The sequence below is a fragment of the Equus asinus genome, chromosome 6 (assembly GCF_041296235.1).
Source record: "Equus asinus isolate D_3611 breed Donkey chromosome 6, EquAss-T2T_v2, whole genome shotgun sequence".
NCBI classification, from domain to species: domain Eukaryota; kingdom Metazoa; phylum Chordata; class Mammalia; order Perissodactyla; family Equidae; genus Equus; species Equus asinus.
Genome location: NC_091795.1, coordinates 20,320,572 through 20,343,115, shown reverse-complemented (window position 1 = coordinate 20,343,115; position 22,544 = coordinate 20,320,572). Strand labels below are relative to the sequence as shown.

General features: G+C 43.3%; 1 protein-coding gene across 2 annotated transcripts in view; it reads right to left on the bottom strand.

The window, feature by feature from the left end:
- The window catches only part of TMEM87B (transmembrane protein 87B), a 52,827-nt gene extending 32,272 nt beyond the window's left edge, over positions 1 to 20,555 (bottom strand). Inside the window, exons 1-9 of one of the 2 annotated variants that reach the window (XM_070511763.1) lie at positions 20,176 to 20,555; positions 16,546 to 16,606; positions 11,757 to 11,848; positions 9,127 to 9,258; positions 8,112 to 8,165; positions 6,737 to 6,827; positions 5,202 to 5,263; positions 4,776 to 4,959; positions 1,756 to 1,855 (exon numbers count right to left, since the gene is read on the bottom strand). In XM_070511763.1, coding sequence (XP_070367864.1) covers positions 1,756 to 1,855; positions 4,776 to 4,959; positions 5,202 to 5,263; positions 6,737 to 6,827; positions 8,112 to 8,165; positions 9,127 to 9,258; positions 11,757 to 11,848; positions 16,546 to 16,606; positions 20,176 to 20,334 — 935 coding nt within the window. In that variant the 5' untranslated portion in view covers positions 20,335 to 20,555. The remainder of the gene's footprint in view (positions 1 to 1,755; positions 1,856 to 4,775; positions 4,960 to 5,201; positions 5,264 to 6,736; positions 6,828 to 8,111; positions 8,166 to 9,126; positions 9,259 to 11,756; positions 11,849 to 16,545; positions 16,607 to 20,175) is intronic. The other variant, XM_014852723.3, reaches the window with a different exon arrangement.
- Positions 20,556 to 22,544: the final 1,989 nt, after the last annotated feature.

Below are 22,544 nucleotides of genomic sequence, written 5' to 3'. Positions count from 1 at the left end.
GAGAGGAGCAGAATCCTGCGTGTGGTCCACATGGGGGAAATGACACAGACGTGTGGTGGAAACACATGGAATTCCCTTCTGATAGCTTCTATTTCCTCTGAGAAAAGAACCAAGCTCAGCTGAGGTGGATGAAGGTAGGAAATCGGAGGTGTGAGGAGAGGGAAGGGGTAAAACGGTCTTCTGCAGAGCGGGAGAGTGGGAACATAAATTGACAAGGGGTCTAAAAGAACTGCCAGCAGCAACGAGGGTGGACTTGAAGCACAGGGTCAGGCAGTGAGACGAGCCCGGGCAGTGTGGTCAGGTGTTCCGGAGGCAGATGCCGCTGCTCAGATGTGAGCCTGAAGCAGATGCAAAGCTGGATTAATCAAGGGAGGCTGATGAAGAGCCAGGCAGAGGTTTCAGGTGGATGCAAGGATGTCGGTAGCCTGCTGGACCAGGAATATAAGCTAAAGGGAGAAAGCAAGGACACGAGCAGGGGAGGATCAGTGGGAGGCGGGAGGACCAAAAGGCCAGATGCCATACCAGGGTCACAGAATGACCGGAGCTGACATCAGAGAAAGCAAACAGGAAAGAGAGGAGGTGACAGGTGAAAAGTGGACTGTTTAAAATGGCGATTATGAAGAGGGTGCAGTTTCACATAAGGATCAAGTTTAGCAAATGGCCATGGAAGTCAGTAGCTGAGGTGGGGGCGACAGGCAGAGCAGCAGAGGTGAGGAGGCAACAGCAGGCTACTTAAAGACTCCTCCACACGGGTACTGAAATCCCAGGGAGTTCTGACAGATGAAGCCTGAGGAGACATTGAAGCTCGTGCTCAGAGGTAAGAGATGTGGGGAGAGATCTGGAAGTCAACAGGGGACCGCAATAAGATGAAGCAGGGATCCAGTCTGAAGGCATGGGCTTCCAGGGATCAGAGGGTTTTAGGGAAGAAGGAAGAAGAATGGTCTGAAAAAGGCAATGAGGACAGAGGACAAGCCCAGTGACTCACAGGTATGAGAGAGAAGATTTGCTTGAGAGGGTCCAGAAGAAGGAGGGTCTTCAGGGGATAGCCAGGTTTCAGTCAGAAATGTTGCTGACCTGGTGTTTAATCTTCTCTCTCCCACTGCCCAAACACAGTCATAGAAGAAAACAGAAAATGGTTCCAACTTCAAGAACCATTTTAAATTTTCCACTACCCTTAAAGTTGATTATTTATTCATCTAACTAACAAAAGGTACTGGAATTCAAATTCAGGATCTTTATTTGAGGACAGTATAAAACAGCCAATACAGTCAGTGACCCATCGCTTGACGATGGGGACATCTTCTGAAAAATGCGTTGTTAAGCAATTTTATTGTTGTGTGAACATCAGAGTGTACTTACACAAACCTAGATGATATAGCCTACTACACACCTAGGTTGTATGGTACTAATCTTACAGGACCAGCAGCGCATACGCAGTCCGTTGCTGACCGAAATGTCATTATGCAGCACATGACTGTACAGGGAAATCCTTTAAAAACATGTTCTGGCAGGTATTTCCCTATGGGATCTGTATTACGCTACTGAGAAGTTTCCAGTTTCGCAGAGGTCATGCTGTTTGTTGTTATGTGCTGTCAAGTCAGCTCCAACTTCTGGTGACCCTAGAAATGAGTGATGTCCACAATGTCCCATGCTCAACAGCCCCACTCTACTGCATCTGTAGACTCACGCCTATGGCTAGACAGACAGAATCACAAGACTGGAGACTCGCTATCTTTTCAACACACCAATACTTACTTCACAATGCCATAACCCAGGCTCACAATGATCACGAGGAGGCGTGCCAATGTCCTCTTAATCGCAGATATCAACTCCGCAAATATCAATAAACCCTGGGCTGGGGGGGGAGAAAGAAAATAACTCACTCTGGGTACACCTGAAGGCCCACCACCCAGATTCTAAATATGTACTCTGTACAATACATTCTGACCTCAGATGAATTAGCTACATTTGATTTAAAAATCATCTAATCCAATTGATGTTTGAAAACCCCAGTGGAGGGGAATTCACTATCTCCTGAAGAGCTCACTCCATATTAGCTCAGCTCTGTTGGACACAGCTTTCTTCTATCAACCTGAACTCTGTCTCCTTAGCTTCCCTCTGTTCTGTTTTTCCCCCGTGAGGTTACAAAGAACTCTGTCCCTCTTCTTGTCCTGTGAATATCTGAACACCATAATGTCCTCTGGAGTTCTTTTCTCCAGGAAGTCTTCAGCATTTATTCAGTAATGCTCTACTGAGTGGCTATAATAGTAAAAGATACGCCATGATCCCTGCCCTTGGAAGCTTGTACTCTGGTTAGGACAAGTAAATAGAACTCAGGATGGTAAGTGCTAGAGGTAACACAGTATCTCCCAGGACTATGAAGAAAGCGAAACTAATCCACATTTGGGGAGATGCAGTGTACATGGGTCCAGAAAAGCTTCTCAGAGGAAGAGACACCTAAATCGGAATTCGAAGGCTAAGTAGGTGTTAACTATTTAGGGGAGGGAAAGGGGAAAGCAAAGGAAATAGCACATGCAAACAAAGGCATGGAGGAGAAAAGCGGAAAAGCAAAATATGCTGCAACAAGTGAAAGTTCAGTATGTCTGCAGCAGAGACGATAATGAGAGAATGTCAAGAAGAGAGGCTAGGGATAGAGGTGCGGATCAATCACATAGGGTTTTTAGGCCATACTATGAGTCTGGACTTGATGCTAAGGGCAGTGAGAAGTCAATGATAGTAAACAAGGAACCAGCAAACTACAACCCACAGGCCAAATCTGGCCCTACATTTGTTGTTGTAAATAAAGTTTTATTGGAACACAGCCATGCTCATTTGTTGTCTGTGGCTGCTTTCATGCTACAATGGCAGAGCTGAGTAGTTACAATAGAAACAGTATGGTCCACAAAGCCAAAAAATTTACTATTGGACCTCTGGAGAAAGTTGGCTAGCCCTTGGAATAAAATGGACAGCTTTATTTTATCAAGATTGCTCTACTTAATGGCTTGGAGAGGAACTAGACTGCAGGCGAGGAAAACGCTCAGGAGGTTATTCCAGAAATCCAGGTAAGAGATGATGAGAGTGCTGGCAGTAAAGATGGAGAGAACTACAAAGATATTCAGATATCAGTTGTGAATCCACCTAATTATTTTTGTTTTCAGCTCAATTTCTCCATCTTGTCTACAAGAAATCACAAGAGACCTCGTCAATACCTTGAAGAAGTCCAGATATACTAAGTTTGTTACATTGCCCTACTGCCAATCTAGAAGCACAAAAGAAAGAAGTTAATCTGACACGATCTATTCTTAAGTACTCATGTTGGGTCCTAACAGTCACTGCTTCTCATCCTTTTAGAAATCTTTCTAAGGCCTCTCCTTTCAGGATCAATGGAAAAGACAGCCTAGGTTACAGAATTCCCACCTAGCAAAATCAGAAACAACCTCAGCCCATGCCTGGTCTTCTGGCAGCTCTCTTTTTCCATAGGATCCCTCAAAGACACCCACAGCAGTCTGGGGGTTCTCCTCCAAGCTGTTCTGGTGTCATCTCAAACAGTGGGGCTTAAAATGGTCTCTCAGCTCTTCATGGATCTCAGGCTTTTGCTGCCCTCACCGAAGTTCACACCACCCTTTCCTCTCTCTAGACAAGCGATGACACCACTAACAGCAAAAGAGCAGAAGCGCCTTCTCAGACATTCAAGAATGCTTAGTCCTCAGCACTAAGAGCAGCCCCATCCTTCCTTCCTCACCAGGTTTAGAGCACACACACACACACACTAAAGTATCAGGAAAACTTCTTACAGAGTAGTAATTCCTCTAATATGTCTGCATGGATGTCTGTCCTTTCTTTATTCTTTTGTACGGGTCCTTTCAAACTTTTTATTTTGGGAAATTACAAACATTCCCCAACGTACAGAAAGTGGTATAATTAACTCCCATGTACCCATCACTCAGCTTCAAAGATTATCAACATTATGCCAAATTTGTTTCATCTATATTCAAACTCAATTTTTTTTTTCCTGGAGTATTTTAAAATAAATAGCAGACAACCACGCCCTTTGAAAACCTGTACCAAGATCATTTGTGACTGACCACTCAGAAGCACATTCCTATGCACTTCCAATCCTTCTGAGCTTTCTCCCTTTCCAAAGGTTCAGCAATAGAATTAACTGTACTTTCCTTCTCTGGCCTTTTCGAAACCTGCCTTCTAGAAGTTTGGGGGACACATCTGAGGATGCCCAACCATACACCCTCCCCGCTTCACACACACTGTGTCGGCTGTGACGGTGCCTCCAATGGTCTCTGCCAGAGCAAGAGGAAGAGAGAAGGCAAGAAGGCTGCAGGCACCGCTCACCCCGGTGCCACTGATTTCACTCCCTGTGGCCAAGTTTTCTTTTCTTTTTTGGAAGAGAAAGGAGAAGAAAGGGGATGGGAGAAAAAACAGACAAATCCGTTAAAAGGATTGGCAGCATCTAAAGTTCCCCATCTAGAACTCTGTGCTGTTTTCATCTAATTACCCGTAGCTGAGCTTTAGGGAAGGGGAGGAAAGCGAGGGAAAGTCAGCAAGAAGGAAAACAGAAAATGAAGACAGCACACATGCTAGTCTAGGTCAGAGTCCTGCTCTGACATTCTCTTCTGGGCTTCCCTCCTCTTCATCTTCATCTCTCCTCTTATAACATGGCTGTTCCCAAACCACTGTAGAGAGGGGCCTCCCACAGCTCTGCTCACACATGCTAGGAGCCGGTGAACCACACCATCTTCACGGAGACAATCGCAACTTACTTGATAGCCCAGTGCTGTTGATGTTTTGGTATTCAGAATAAAAAACTGCTTTTTCGAGCATTCCCAGGAAAATAACAGCTGCGATCCAGAACTGGATTCTTAATATATCTTTCCAATAACAGGCAGACCACAGCAGCCAGAGTATGCCATATAAAATATAAACGATACACATCACCATGTAAAACTGTAGGAAGAAAAGCAATTTTAGTCAGTTAAGCCTTTGGATTATTTGAAAACTGACATTTCTACATTCAAGTATCCAATCCTTTATATTCCAGTCACTCTGGAACCAGAAAGAGAGAGTATGGCAAAGCATTAGCTCCTAAGGGATTACCACCACTGAGCTCTTAAAATTTTAAAATTTTCCAATTAGGATACAAAATTCATTAAGAAAAAAAAAAGGAAAAAATGATGAGAAATACTCACAATCATAAGAGGCCAATCTGATGCAGAGATATAGCCATGAGGTCCCATCATAGAGAGAGAAACTGGCGAAGGTGAGGGTGGGAATAAAAAAATTAAAGAGTTAAATTAACAATCAGTTTTTTCCTAAGTTTTTAAATGTAAGCTCATTTCCAAGAAGGCTCCAAGAATACAAACCAAGCTAAAAAACCCCCTGAATTTTTACCTAGCACACACATGGTATGGGGTAATTACTAGTTATTTATGTAATCTTATCAAGATACCTCTACTTGTACACATGCTGTTGTGAAACCTGAGCCAAATCTGGTGGTATACAGAAGGAAAGCAGTACTAGCCTTAGACGGGCCCCTTGCTGAGTCACTGACCTCACCGAGAACTTTGTCATCCTGAATGTAACTTGGGATAAATTACTGAACTCAAGCATCTAGTCTGGATTACTGAGACAGCAATAAAAAACTGAGTGTCAAATATAGTGCAAGACTCACAGGGCTCAGCAAGTGCTCCAGTGACTAACTAGCAGGTACTTAAAACTGCCTGCTGGTGTCAGGAGAAAAGACGCACCACCTGGGAAGGAAGGGTGCACAAAGCTAGGTAGCAGAATGGTGTCAAGGTCCCTGCTTCCTCTATTTGGCATGGTCTGGCCCATTATGTCTTTTCCGGAAGGAAGCCCTACTTCCCACTCTTCCGGAGCAGCCACCTCCATCAGCTTCCCTCATGGAACACCAGCTCTGCGCCTCCTCTGCAGCAATGCCAGTCTCATCTCACTGCTTTCTGCCTCCCCACTGGACTGGGCACCTCTCAGAGGCAAAGCCTGGCTTCACCTCTGTGTCCCCGGTGGACGAATCAGAGCAGTTTGTAAATCCCCAGGAGCTTCCCATGCTGCTTGGCTACTGTCAGCCCAGGAGATGCCCGCTCTGGAAAACGACAGCCAATCAATTCTAGGATAGGTGAAAGTATTCATTCCCTTGAAAACTGCTTATTGTGAGCCCGCTCGTGCACTGGGCACTAGCAACTACAGCTTAACAAAGCACAAAAGGCCTATCACGGTTGGAAGGGCGGGGGTAGAGGAGCTCGTAGATGACATAAGCCACAGTCAGCAGACATATTACTACTACTCCCAGGCTACAGACAGAGGTTTAAAAAAATTTTTTTTTCAAAGAACAAAATTTTAAACCCCTGACGATGGCCATTTTCAAGAAACATAATGTAATCTACTTGAAATACAATTAAGATGTTGCTTACATGTTAAAAAATTTCTTTTAATCTGGAAGGATGGAGAATTTATCTCACTACGAAGTTTAAAATCTTTTAAATTTATCTTAAATTAATTTTAAATTTCCAATTCACTAAAAAAAAAGTATTATAGTTAAGATAAGCATGAAGTTTTAAGTCCCCAGAATAAAGAGACTACTCATTTTTCTAACAGAAATTCATTTTTGAATGATGTTTTTACAGAGAATATAGAAAATCTGAGTCAATGACAAAAATACAGAATACAGTAAAAGCAGACAGTAAACATGAATACAATTTAACTATACCATTTAAATTCCACTTTGCATCTGTTTTTTCCGTTTTAATAGAAACAATAAAGATATGAAACCCATCTCTCTGTGTTCTGGCTATAACATCCTGAAACAAGAAAAAAAATATCCTTTATGTTATTTTTTTTAATTGCTATATAAGATATAGCTAAGCAATTGTTCACCACAATTTAAAACCACTTCTAGTAACTGAATTAGGTAACTTTTAGAAAATACAAATAAAACAATGAAAAGGAACGGCAGGCAGAGGAAAGACAGTGGACAGCGGAAGGATTTCTCCCTTAGTTGTTACCACCACCCTCCTAGACCCACAGAGATGGAGAAGGAAAAAAGCTTTTCCCACTCTTCCACGTTTTCTACTGTTTTGCTTCTACAGGTCTTCCCCCTAATGTTACCATTCTATGTTTTACTTAATATTACCATTCAAATATTTTTTCCAGTATTACTCTTCCCATATTTTATCCTAATATCATCAAGCAGTCGGTTTTTAAACGTCTGTTTTTTAAGTTGAATTGGGGGAGGAAGAAGTCAGATAACATCGTTAGAAATGACTCAGATTCAGCAAACAGGCTAAATTATTTAAATTCCTTAGTGTACTGTGTTACTAGTTTAGTCCCACTGAGGACTAAAACTGCTCATTGTAAAGTCTATGAACCCTCCGTTGCCCCACACAGCGGGACCGCACTTTTCACATTCCTCTGTCCTGAATATTTCCTATCCTTCCCTTTCACTTCCTAATCCTCCACCTGCAACAGAGTTTGCGCAAAGACGAGAGTTCGTCCCAGCCACTGCAGAGTGAATACCTGTCCACTGTCAAAATAAATACCCTCTGAGACGGTTGAAGAAAACAAGAAATGTGAAGAGTCACTCACAGTATAAAAGCAAACATTGAGCTTTCCAAACCTGCTTTCAGTCCCTACCCGCAACTCCTTCCAACCCTCTCGACCTCTTGGTCTTCTGACTCTTAGTAATTCCCCAAAATACCAATACCACCTACCCACGCCCATGCTTCACTCATGACTTCCATTTCTTTACATCCTTAAGGACAAGACATATCAGCCCACTGCTATGCTGTCTTGGGCATTTGAAAGTGGAATTTTATTTTTTAAAGAAAAGAAAGGCTGCATAGAAGTTAATCTTAAAGTAAACTTTAAAGAGATTTTTTAAAAAAACAAAGACTAAAACAAGTATACACAAAATTCATATAGACATATGTAAGAAAATACAGTTTTAAATAATGTTTCTTTTTTCTTTCCCAATCCTAACAACCCTACTGTATATCTCACTCTCCAAGTTCTAGCCATCAGCAGATTCTTTTAAGTTTTACTATAATTTGTATATATTTGATTTAAAGACAAATAAAGTGACTTACCCTTGATCCTTCGTGGTTTGAAACATTTCTGATATTTGTTGTTAGTTCTTTATTCTGGGGAAAAAAATGCATTTTATATTGCTGCATTTCTATGGGGAAATAGCTTTAATAATTAAGAAAAAAACAGTTTAAGAAAAAAATACATATTTGAAGGCTGAACACCAGAGAACAAATCTCACTGTACCCCAAACATGAGTTAACAAAATCCTGCTTTTGAAAAATTACTTCCTTAACAAGGACAGTGGTTAGTGGGGAGATTATCAGTCACTAAAAGGGGACTCTAGGTGCTAAAATGGTCTGTACTTGATCTGGGTTACACATGCGTGTGCAGGTTTTGAAAATTCATCAAGCTGTATACTTCTGATATGCATGCTTACTGTGTGTTCATTATACTTCAACACAAATTTTTTAAATGACTCCTTTAAAATTTTTAATGAAGACCTATTTTCATTTCAGAATTTACAGAATAAAAAATAAGTTAAAATGACCCACAGTCTCACTACCCAGGGATGACAGCTGTCGACGTTTTGGAATCTAACCCTCCAAGCTAGGAAGGAGAAAGGACGTGCAGGAGGAGAGTGCTCGAGTGCGTAAAATGCTGGTGAGTCGAGTAAGCTGATAGACCTTCGGGAAGGTCAGTGGTAAGAGACCACCGGATTTAACAACACAGAGGTCACTGGTGACTTGACTAGAGCTGCTTTGGTGGCATGATAGGGGCAAAGGTCTGACTGAAGCGGACAGAAGAGAGAATGAGAGACGAAGTGACAGCAGATCCTGAAGGGAAGATAAAAGGATCCTCTTTCCTGAATGCTGCTGCAAAGGGGCACGATAAACAGAACAATGGTGCCAACACCTTACTTATTACGTACTACCACACACACCAAGAACTATACCTAAAAATTAACCACCTAAGCACTTCTCTTTATCAAAATACTGATAAAACAGAATTAGAGTTGACACTTGAATGTACTAAGTAAAATAAACTGTATGTTAACACGGCAAGACAGATACTCACATTTAATGAGGGAAACACCTGCGAGTCACTATCGCAGTCTAAGTTGTCATTTTTTGTTGTCCAACATTCCTTGTTCTCGAAATAATGACCACAAAAGTCTTCATTAACACTGTCATGTTTCTGTGACAGCTCCTACCCAAGGCAAAATTCTCTGTTATATACCAAAAATTATTCAGTTTGGAACACTGAAAATATGCAGCAGAACAAAATACCGAAAAGAAAAAAGTTGTGAATATCTTTTTTTAAAAAAAAGATTTTATTTTCCTTTTTCTTCCCAAAGCCCCCCGGTACACAGTTATATACTTTAGTTGTGGGTCCCCCTAGGTGTGGCATGTGGGACGCTGCCTCAGCGTGACCTTACAAGTGGTGCCATGTCCGCGCACAGGATCCGAACCAGTGAAACCATGGGCCGCCAAAGCGGAGCGCGCGAACTTAACCACTCAGCCACCGGGCCGGCCCTGAATATAACCTTAAGAATCATTGACGTAATCATAATATTTTAGCCATTCCAATGTGCTCAGATACAGTAATACATAATACAAGCATAATCTTACAGTAAGAAAAGTGATTAAGATATTACTATAAGGAAATGGTTCATGGAGAAATAAAACATACTTTGTCCTGGGCCTACCCCCATTTTATCCCATATATAAAACATTTTACAGAGAAAGAAAGCAGCATTTGACTACAAGAAAAGATAAACCAAACACCTAGTAACATAAAGCGAAGATGGCAAACCCACTGAGTGCAGGGGAGACGCTCATGCACACATCAGTGACCTGAGGTTCTTCGCCTCCAAGATGGATGAATAAAACCATGCCCCTAATGGCAGTACCCAGTCATCAAGAAAAAGTTAAGTTGGCTGCCACTGGCCAAATATGGGACAATCTGAGCAAAATAAATAAAAATAGTAATAGATTATAACCCATATAACAGAGTAAAAATCAGTGAGTTCATACTCATGACTGACTGACTGACAGGTAAGACAGGCAAAGAGAGAGCTCATCTTCACAGCAGAGTGCTAATAAATATAGAACAAAACAGAGAATTAGAAAATCACCAATTAGCAATTAGCATAGTAGTAAGTAACTTATCAGGCAAGAATCAAAGGATGTTAAAACAAGGATCGATGAAAAAAGAGTGTATTTACATACAAATACAAAAGTATTTCTTGACAAATTATTGTTAATAGCAAAGAGGAAAACTAGTAACTTTACAGTAGAGAAACCTGGCAGAAACTTCCTTAACCAGTGATCAAAGTTAAAACCACTGATGGCCAAAACTGGGACAAACCAGTAATTTCCGGTATACCTGCCAAAAATATAACCTGAATTTAATCATGAGGAAACATCAGAAGTAATTAAAATTGAGGGACATTTTGTAAAATTAAATGGCTTGTACACTTCAAATATATCAATGCCATGTCACGAAAGACTGAAAAAAAAATCATTGCAGAAACACAATGTGATCCTGGATTGGATTCTGTACCAAACAACAACAACAACAACAAAAAACACCCACTGTTAAAAAGGATGTTCTTGGAACACCGGCAAAATTTTAAAGAAGGTCTGTTTATTACATAACAGTACTGTATCAATGTTAAATTTCCTAAATTTTATAATTGTACTGTGTAATCTAAGCAAATATCTCTGTTCTCAGGAAACACACACTGAAGTGTTTAGCATGAAGGGGTAAAATATTGAGGGATAAAGTCAAAAATGCAGTATTGAGGAAAATGGCATCCTTCACAGCAAATGGAAAGACAACACAAATAAAAGCATGGAAACCCGCACATTATTCAAGCTAGGAACCAACGGATAACAGAGAAGCTGAAAAGGAAACCATTCCAAGCAACCAACATGAGAAACAACAAAAGGCCTTAATGAGGGACACAAGGGCCCAGGGGACACTCCAGGGGAAGGGGCCCAGGTTCAGAGCCAGGGGAGCAGAAACCCTAACCCTCTTTTTCCTCCCCTCACATTCTCCCCTCCTGTCCCCAGATGTCTCCTTTCCTCTACTTTTCCTCACCAAATGTACTCATCCTCACTAAACTTCTAGGTTCCCTGTTACTAATGTTTTGAAGGAAATGAAACTTTTATATTTCTTTCTTAAATTAGGTTGATTTTTATTTGTTGACCCACAATCTCTTTATCAACAGCTCCTACATGTCTGATTTAAGCACTTACTAACATTTTCCACAAGATACAAGGAAAGTAAAGGATTTGTATTCTTCTCAGAAAGCATACACTTCAGCATAATTAAAGCATTTATTGCCTAAGTCCCAAAATAAATCTGAGGTACTTCTAAAACTACAATCTATACTTCCAGCCTAGGGCCAGCCCCAGTGGCTTAGCAGTTAAGCTCAGCATGCTCCCTCTTTGGTGGCCTGGGTTTGGTTCCTGGGAGCAGACTTACACTACTCTGATAGTGGCCATGCTGTGCTGGCGGCCCACAGAATAAAAAATAGAGGAAGATTGGCACAGATATGAGCTCAGGCCAAATCTTCTTCAGCAAAAAAAGAAAAAAGTTTTTATATTTCCAGCCTCCTCACCTGATGAGCTAATAAATCTTTACACTCATAACTTTTTCTTCATAGCTTTATATACATTAAAAATCTGTGTTTTACTTACTTCCAGTGTAGGATATTCATTGTCACAGGTATAATACTTCAAATACCACTGTATGGTAAACTTTACAGGCCCGGAACAACTGAATGACTTAACTGTTTAGAAAAAGAAAGTCTCATTTTACAATAAGAATATATATACTCTAATATAAACTTAAGGCTTAAGGGTTCAAGAATGCAATTTAAAATAGGCTACTTTAATGAAATAATGAGTAAAATATTACCTAATTTCTCCAAAAAGTCACTGCAAAATGAGACAGATAAATTCATTAAATTATTATAGTTACCCAAAAGTTGCTATAATACTATTTATTTCATCGCTATGCTAAGTCCAGTGTCAAAATCAACTGAGTAGCCAGATATGCCAAGTCACTGTTTACTTCACTCTAAAATGTTCTCTTCATTGACTTATTCATTCAAAAAACACTGAGTGAGCACCCCTTGTGTGCCAGGAAGTGACACGATGGTAAACTAGAGCAATCCCTGTCCTTGACGTAAAAGGTACTGGGGGAGGGAAGGGCTAAGAATTAAACAGGCAGGGCTCCTAACACAGCCTAGGAGAGCGTGAAGAATGGGGTACTGGCAGGCTTGCTGGAGGAAGAGACCTTTAACATGAAGGAAGAGCAGGAGGTACCGGCAGGCTTGCTGGAGGAAGAGACCTTTAACATGAAGGAAGAGCAGGAGGTACTGGCAGGCTTGCTGGAGGAAGAGACCTTTAACACGAAGGAAGAGTAGGAGGTACCGGCAGGCTTGCTGGAGGAAGAGACCTTTAACATGAAGGAAGAGCAGGAGGTAGCCAGGTGAGGAGGAGGGTAGAACAGTACATGCAAATGGCCAGGGTGAGTGAGAGCACGGCATAAGTATGACCACTTGAAAATACTGTGCCATGGTCAGAAGACAGATTGGGGAATGGCAAAGAGCTGAAGCTGGAAAAGAGCGCTAAACAAAATTCATAGGGGGTATCATGCTCCGCTAAGGAGTCTTCCTTTATTTTGAATATTACAAAGCACCACTAAAGGTTTCAGGTAGGAAGGTACCATGATAAGGCAGACTGGGAAGGATTAAGTACAGAATTAGAGAAAGCTCTTTTAAGAGTGTCATCACAACATGGTGGCTAGCTTCCCCCAGAGCGAGTCATCAGAGAGAGCAAAGAAGCCACAGTATCTTTTAAGACCTCGTGTCAGAAGTGATATGCCATTACTTCTGCCATGTTCTATTGGTCAGATCAACCTTGATATAATATGGTAGGGGACAACACAAGGTCATGAATACCAGGAGGCCGGGATCCTTGGAGTCATCTCGAAGGCTGGTAACCAGAGGGAATCCAAACTGAGCTCAGAGTTCAACAAGCTGAGGCTAGTAAAATTTCTGGGGCAGAATACCCAAGAGTTGGGAGCTGCTCTGAGAGAGGGTAAAAGGAATCTGTATGGAGATCCCCTTGAGTCTCTGGCTGCATAGCGGCCTCCCCACACATAGGGAGAAGCCCAACAATTCTCAAAGCTCACACAAGTCTGGGAACTTTGATTTTCTACTAGCCAGAGTGGAGAGGCCTCATTAAATACACCAAGCTTTCAGGAGAGACACAGAAGGGTTGCGCCTTAGATGTGGTGCTAAATTAGCCCTACAGTAAAGGCTACTCCAGATCCATCCTAAAAGAAATTAAAAACAAAACTGGAAAGAATCAAAATGACCCAAAAGAAACTGAACTGTCTGCCAGGACAAAGTTGTTAAAGCAATACAACATAGCACTCAAGAACGTAAAATTCGTAATATCCACCATCCAAACAAAAACGCTAGTATAAAAAGCAGAAAAATTTGACTCATAACCATGACATGAATCAATCAATAGGACAAAGATAACAGAAATGATAAAGACGATGGGATTAGCAGACAAGAATGTGAAAGCAGTTATTCTAAATATTTTCTGTATGCTCAGAGATGTAAAGGAAAATATGAAAATTCTGAGGAGAGAAATAAGATATTTTTTAAAAGAACCAAATTTCTAGAGATTAAAAATATATATATCCAAAATAAAAAAGTTTCATTGAATGAGATTAAGAGATTAGATACTGCAGAAGAAAAGAACACTGAACCCAAAGACAAAGCAATAGAAATACCCAAAATGAAATGTAGAAAGAAAAGAGATTGAAAAACAATTAACAGGGCCTCAGTGACCTGAGAGACAATATCAAGCAGTCGAACGTATGTGTAAACGGAGCCTCAGAAGGAGAGGACACAGATGAGTGTATAGAGTGTCTGAATCCATGATCCGAAGTAAGAGTTGAGATTTATTTTTTCAGTGTGGATATCCAGTTGTTCTAGCATCATTTGTTGAAAAGACTATCCTTTCTGCAATGAATTAGCTTGGCACCTTTGTTGAAAATCAGTTGACCCTGTATATGGGGGTTTATTTCTGAGCTCTGTAGTCTGTTTCATTGTTCTCTATGTCTAGCCTTATGCTGGTACCACACTGTTATGATTACTGTAGCTTTAAGTTTTGAAATTGGAGAGTTAAAGCCCTTCAACTTTGTTCTTCTTCAAAACTGTTTTGGCTGTTCTAGGTCCTCTGTTTTTTTTTTGGTTTTGGTTTTTTTTGAGGAAGATTAGCCCTGAGCTAACATCTGCTGCCAATCCTCCTCTTTTTGCTGAGGAAGACTGGCCCTGAGCTAACATCCGTGCCCATCTTCCTCTACTTTATATGTGGAACGCCTACCACAGCATGACTTGCCAAGCGGTGCCATGTCTGCACGTGGGATCTGAACTGGCGAACCCCGGGCAGCCAAAGCGGAATGTGCAAACTTAACTACTATGCCACCAGGCCAGCCCGGGTCCTCTGTATTTTAATATAAATTTTAGAAACAGCTAGTCAACTTCTACATAAAAGTCTGAATTTTGATTGGGATTATCTGAATTTATTGATCAAGCTGGATAAAACTGACAGTATGTTAGAGATAGATTCTTCATAGGTGCCCCTTATGAAGTTGAGGAAGTTTCCTTCTATTTCTAGTTTTCTGAGAGTTTTTCTCATGAATGGGTGTTGAGTTTTTTCAAATCCTTTTCTGTATATATTTAGATGACAATATGGTGTATTTCTTTTATGCTGTTAATATGGTGAATTACAGTGAGAGATTTTCAACAGTGGCTCCACATGACTCCATCTTGAATGCAGTAGCAAAAGAGGGGTCACCTAAGAGGACACCCGATGTCTGATCCAGCACACAGCATGGACACATATCCAAGGGACAAATCTTAGCTTTGCAGCCACCAAAATCTAGTTCTGTGAGAACAGACACTCAGACTCACTTTTTCACCACATCACCAATGTAGTATATGAACCAGAATGCCCAATTACTCACTTAAAATGAATAGTAACGTAAAGTGGATATGTAACGATCAACCAACTCTCTCCCTTCAGCATGCCTTCCTGGATGCCCAATGGTGATGAGACGGTTGCTTAGCAAGCATGGCACCAGAACAAGGAGGCTCAAGGAGGTGGATGCTGCATCCACACCTGCCAGCCATATGTCACAGCTATAGTCATAGTTCAAGAACACTTCTCTTCCAACGATGCTTTTGGACATTGCCCGCTTTTGCCTGACTAAATCCTCATTTTTTTATACTTTTGCTCCTAACTCCCTCCTGCTGCCTCATTCTTTCTATAGATACATTAATACCACCGTCTTAACTGTGGTCTACTCTTAAGCTGATCTCAGAGATGACATATTGATTTTTTAAAAAATCAAAGTCTGTGTTTCACTGGTCCACATAACTTGCTTTTTCCCATGTAACTTTTTTGTCTGCACTAGTCTTTTAAATCTTGTTTGTCCAGACATTGAGATATGAATTCATTAAAGCAATTAGATGCCAACATTTTTTCCTCACCCACCTTGGACTTCAATTTCCTCTTACCAAGCTCTTATCACTACTGATGATCTATGATATCACCAAGTTGCTTTGAACCACCTCTGCTTTCTAGGTGATGGCTAGCCTACTGCCCTCAGCAAAGGCCCACATATGGCAGAGTCACCCAACGACCAGAGGATGATGTGACAGAAAAAAGGGGCATGGCTTTGGATCCCCAGGAAGCCAATTTGCTCTACCCAGCAAAAAACTACTCCTTATCCCAAAACTTTAACCCTGGCAACCAACTTGCCTAGTCAAGTTACTGGAAACAGTAATAGGAGTTAGATCACAATAAATATGATCCAGTGTAAACCTATTAAAAATACTGAAAACCTCAAGATCTGTAACTTGGAGCCCTCGCACATCGGTATTTACATAGACAACACAGTCTCTAACAAATATTTTCACTTTCACAACCTCTAAAATCCTAATTAAAACGTTAGTGTCTAGTGATTTTTCATACTATGATCATGTGTCTATTCTAAAAATTTTCAGAGGCATAAAGGTTTTATCACAATCATGACATTTCATTATATTCATAAAAAGAATTTATCTAGTTTTAAAAGCTGGGACTCAGAGTCAAATTTCACACAAGTCAAATACTTTTTTGCTGAAGCCTACTTTATGAGACTTTAATTATAAGTTTTAAAGAATGATCATATTAGATTTTCTGAGACAGGATCAGAAAAATCCATACTTGAAAATAACTGAGCTTTGACTGAAACAAAAGAAACCCTTAAAATGTCAGAAACACTTAAAAACAAAACATTTGCCTAGTTTATAATATGTAATATATTAGTTTACATCAAGTTAATGTATAAGTTTATATTATATATTACTCATTTATAATATATTGTTATATTAGTATTATATTAGCTTAATATACTTACCAGAAAACTTGATCTCAGTAGAGTTAAACATAGTTTTCCTAAATATCAAAGGTCCTGATTTCTAAAATGAAAAAGAAACATAAAAAGATTTTGTTAAAAAATTTTTTTCTCTACTGTTTAAGAGTATAGTTTTACCTTGGAAAATATATAGTTCTAATCCTTGCACTGCTCTCTACGACCAGAGTGATTAATTTTTAAAAACGTAAATCTGATCACATGACTCTCTTGCTTAAGGCCTTGTCCAGCATATTTACTCCCTGCAGGTGAGATGAGGCTCGGTAATGCTCCTGCCTCTAGCACCTCAGCTGGGACAGCAAGACAGGAGCTAAGGGCTGCTGCCTTTGCACGATTACTGCCGCTCTGACGTAGAGCCATCTGTGCATTTGCACGTGCTCTCTTGGTACCTATATGAATGTACTTCTGATAAACCACCCACACCTCTCCCTAAAATGTTATGGTTACCAGTGTGTACTTAAAACAGACCAATTCTTACTGCAGCTGACAGTACCCTGCATAGTCAAGGCCTGCCCACCTCTCTACCACCTTCTTTTCAGTTCCTCAAAAGTATGATATTCCTTCCTGCTCCAGGACCTTAGTGGTCAACCTGAAAACTTACTGAAAAACCCTTCCCTCTCGCTCTTTCTTCACCTTGTTGATTCCTTCTTACCCTCCAAGCCCAGTTCAAAAGTCCCTTCCTCAAAGTCTTCCGCCATGGCCCACACCAGGCCCGGCCCTCGCTCACACGGTCTCTAGGACCCAGCCTTCTTCACAACCCTTTCCACAATTAAAATGAAATAAATAATGTATTAGTTACTTAATGTCTGCCCTCACCAAGAATAAAAATGCTGTGAGAAGGGATTGTGTTAAATGAACAAGTGGTTAGGAATGAAAGAGAAACACCAATAGGACAGGCAGCTCTTCCTGATATCCTCCTACCCCTCCCCAACGGTCTCAACAGTAACGCTAAAACCATCAGCCCGGATTCCTGCTCTGAGCTTCCGAACCACATACCCCGCTGCCTAAAGGTCATGTCCACTGGGATGTCCAACAGACATTTCACACTAACGTGCCCTAAACCAGACACATTCCTCGGCTCCTCGCCAACTCTACCTACACTGTAGGTGATGCCACCCAGTCACCGAAGCCATAGCTCCTTCCAGTCCTTCATCTCCATTGCCCAATCTCCAAGGCATGCCTACTTTATCTCACAAACACTTCCCAAATTTACCTCTTCCTCTCCATTGCTGCTACCACTGCCCTAATCCAGGCCCTCAACATCTCCTGCCCACACTTCCGCAGTAACTTAACTGGTACCTCTGCCTCCAGATCTGAGCCTACAGACATCCTTAGACAGCAGCCACAGTGATTAGCATTATGTCTAAAATCCTTCCATGACTCTCCCTCATTCACACTCAAAAGTTGCTAATGGTGGCCTGGGGGCCTAATCCAACCTATAAACAGGGTTTGTTTGGTCGACAAGGGGCCTTTTTTTAAAGTTTTGAATTAGTTGACATAATAAAGATATGGATTCTGGCTTCACTTGAAAAAAAGGAGACAGGGCAATTTTGTGCCTATGCTGCCAGAAGGGGCATGTAACCTGCGATCTACCACACCACTCGCCCGCTCCAGTCCTGAACTGAGCTCAGTTCACTCAGTGACATGACTTGCCCCAGCTCCCGCAGGCCTGAGGGTAGACCCCTGGCCACAGGCTCAAGGCCAAGCTCAAGCTTGGAAGGCTTACAGTGACCCGAGTCCCCTCTATCACTCCTGCCAGAACTTCACTCAGCAGAAACACAAAGAATTTCCTGCACCGCTCCTGCGGTACTTCCTCATTGTTTTTCACCAAGGTAACGTCTATTCATCTTTTAGGACCCAGCCAGGCACTGACTCCAGCAAGCTGGGCTGGTTACCCTCTTGGTGCTCCAGTAACATCTCAAGAATGCTCTTTACTCAACCAATTCCCCGAGAATGTAATTACTACTCATGAGTGTGCTGTTCCTATTACTGTGTGGGCTTCTTGAGAGAAGGGGCTGTGCCTAAAATTTGTCTTTGCGACAGCAATGGCCAGTTTTGTGTACGGCTCACAATAGGTGCTCAAGCTATTTGTTGACCTTTACAATCAAAGGAACCATTTCTTGAGATTTGCAGTACAAATGAAAGCAAGCCCCGCTCTCCTCTCCTGTTTTGACAACTTGAAATGGGAAAAAACTCAGCCTCCTCTTTGCAAAGGTCTTCATGGACTGCTACTGGCCTGAGTCACAGAGGACTAAAGATCATGTGGGACCCAAGGAAAAATTTCTTTCTCATGCAGAAAGCAAAGCCGTGCTTTCTCCATGGCCTTTGGAGTCTCTACATCCAAATAATACTTGGCAAAGAGCTTTACAGATATGTCAAGTAGTTTAATGATCTGTATGGAGCTCATTCACTTCCAACATTGTTTATTCTGACTTAGTTTATGATATTGCCCCTTCACTACAGGAGCAGCATGAAACTATGAGTGCGGTTCTCTGAGCTTTGCTTTTACTGTTCAGAGAAATTCAATAACAGAGATATGCACGCTCTATCAGCAACACACACACCCGGGCACCGAGCCAGGAGAATCCTGGAAGAAATGGTTCTACTGGGTCTTAAAGATTCAGAAAGGTACCTGCTTTCATTCGTCTGTGTAGCTTTTATTTTGTAGGAAGTATTTGTAGCTTCTGGTGCTACTTTCTTTTCCTGATTGAGGAAATCGAAATACAAATTCTTCTTTTAGAAGACATCATTTCAATGCATATGGAAAATACTCATCTCAAACAGCTGGATGAGTCAACTGACTCTAGAAAAGCAGGAGATACCACCTCTTCCCGATTTCCCGTCCCTCTATAGCAAGACTTTCCAAAATTCTACCCCTGCATTCCTCCCACATCATCTCATGTAACTACTGGATGCCAAGTTCCCAAATGGCCTGCCCCGGAAAGGAAGTTTCCACACACTCCTGCCTCCAGACTAGGCTTTCTAACACTCCATCACATCTCACCTCTCTCCACACCCCGACTCCCGGAACTGTGATGGGAGCCCTAGAGAAATTCAGGAAGCAAGGAAGAGGGAAAGGGGGTGGCGACTACTGCAAGTTCCCTTCTCATTTAAAGACAAAAACGAAAGCGGCACAGGCGCTTTCTAAGTTTCTGCCGAAACTGAAGCCCTAGAAAGTGCCCCCTGTGGCCTCACGGGTGTGGCCCTATGGCCGCACCCGGGCACCAGGAGGGGTCAAATACCAAAGACGCCGCTAGGAGTGCCGAGGGGTTGGGGGCTCAGGTCTGAATAAATAAGGACCTGACCTAGCCAGAACACGTCAGGGCAGAGCGAGGGGCCAGGACTTCGGGAAAGGGGATCCTCAAGATCAGGAACAGCGTTTAGAAAGGAGAGCTGTCCCCACGCAAGAGCTTGACCAATCTTCCCCACAGGCTGGAGGACGGGGCGCTCCCCCAAAACAGACATAAGGCTCAGGGAGCGTGTCAGGGCACCCGGGGCAGGCCCAGCAAGAGGGCCAGATGAACAAGCCAGGGCCGGGCGCTGGGGCCGAGCGAGCCCCGGGACGACCCTGAGGGCCCGACACGCGCCACGCCTCGGTCTGTGCGCTCCACTTACGTCGTTGACCGTCGCCGCCCAGAGCCCGAGCTCGGGGACGGCGCCCACAAGCGCCGGGGCCCAGCACAGGAGGCAGAGGGCGACGAGCAGCAGCGGGTCCCCGGCGGGAAGGCGGCGGCGCGCCGGGGGCCAGGCTCGGACGCGGCAGGCGACAGCCATATTGACGCGGAAGCCGCACCTGGCGCTCCGCGACGCCCGCCACGCCCCGGGCCCGCACCTAGCGCAGCTCGGCCTGCGGGAAGCCGGCTCGGTCCGGCGAGCGCGGCTCGGACAGGGAGGTGGGGGAGGGGTTCGGGCCTGGGAAGCGGGGCGGGGACATAGAGGGCGGGGCCAAGGCGCGGAGCTAGAGGAGGAGCCGGAGCGTGGACTTGAGGGGTGGGCGGCTCAGAGCGTGGAGGCGGGGCTGGGCTGGAGTGAGGAGGTGGCCCTGCGAGGAGGCGGGGCTAAGGGCCGGGCCAGAGTGGGGAGGCGGGGCCGGGCGGGGAGGCGGGCCTCGGGGCTGGGCGGGAGGGAGGAGGCGGGGCTGGGCCGGAGTGGGGAGGCGGGGCTGGGTGGGGAGGCGGGACTAAGGGCCGGGCCGGAGGAGGGAGGTGGGGCCGAGCGGGGAGGTAGGGCCTGGCGGGGGTTGGGGCGGGGCAGGGAGCTGGGGCTCGGGGCAGGGCCGGAGTAGGGAGGCTGGGCCGGGCGGGGAGGTGGGGCCAGGGGCATGGCCGGAGTAGGGAGGCGGGGCCGGGCGGGGAGGCGGGGCCGGGCGGGGAGGCGGCGCTGGTCTGAGGCGGAAAGCTCGGGCTCCAGACTCGGCGTGACTGTATTCAGATACTTAGTGGAGAGTATGGGATGGGGTTGCGAGCTGAATTTCTTCTGCTCTGTGTGTCTCAGTTACTGAATTCTCTGTCTATTCCCCTACCCTGACCCCCTCAGCTCAGGGGAAACAAATTGTTCTCTAAATTCATGGAAAGTGCCTGGAAAATACGTTAAAGTCAGGGTCAGTTGAACTCAAAGCATTGTGTTGTGAGCATAACGTCGGTAGGACAGTTAATAATTTTCAGAACAAATAAAATTGCCTGCTTACTTAAAGCTCAGAGGGGCAAGGCTTGGGTCTATCTTATTGTGTACTTCGCCCAGCATTTTCAACTCTGAAAGCTGAATAAATGTCTTGTTGTCAAAGAGAACAACTGTATTTACTATCAAATGTAAATAATAATGTCCAGAGGGAGAATACAATCCTGGATGAACAATGTCATTAACATAAAATAGGATCAATTTATAATCAAGAGGCCCTGGCTGCCTTATCAGTCCCCCTAGTCGCTTATTCAGCTGGTAATTATTGAGGGACTAATACATACTAAAGATTGCACATGCATCCGTGCCTTTTCCAGCAAGCAGTGTGATCGTTTCTATGTCCATAGGAATAACAGTGTCGGGGGATCACATGGGAGCATCCACCAGAGATTTCGAAGGTAAGTCAGGTGGGAGGAGAGGACATGAGATGACATTTCAACCCTGCAGGAAGAGTTATGGGTGAGATAACTGTGGGAGCAAGGGGTTGGTTTGAAGGTGTTTTCCTTAAGAGAGAACAGCCTGTGCCAAGGCCTGGAGGAATAGAAAGACCTCTAGATGACTACATACTGGTGTGAGATGGACACTGGCAGGACTTGAGAATATTTAAACAGTACCAGAATATACAGATCCTCCTAAGCCCTGTTAGGAAGATAGTGTTTTAGTCTAAGAACATCAAAGAGGCAGGAGTGGTTTTTTAGCAAGGAGGATGAGGTGACCAGAAAGATCATTTTGGTTGTTATGAGACACTGTGTTAAGGTGGGCCATGAGATGACCAGTGAAGAATATTGCAATAATTTGTATGATCAGCTAAGAATGTCAGTAATTCAGAGATGGTAGCCTCAACCACAGGAGCAGCCATGAAGATGGACATTTGGATAGATTCCAGAGACATGGGGATGGAGATTTTAAATAAAAAAGCATTGGTGATTGGTTAGATATTAGGGCTTAGGGAGAAGAGTTGAGGCTGGTAGCAAGGTCTTTGGCTGGAACAACTGAAATGTGGAACATCCAGAGGAGGAGAAAATGTGAACAAGTTAAGTTCAAGCTGCCCATGCAATGGCCAGTGGAGCCATACAGTGGATATGAGTCTGATGTCAGGAAAAGCAATTGGGACTTTGTGGTCATCCTCAGGTAGACAGAGTTTAAAGCCATGGAAGAAGGTGAGACTGCCAAGGGAGATCAGAACAGTGAGAGAAGAGGAGCGCTGGAGGCTGAATCCTGAGGAATAAAGGGTCACGAAAAGAGCAACCAGAGCAATTAGATCAGTGGGTCTCAACCCTGGCTGTGTAGGAAAATCACTGAGGAGC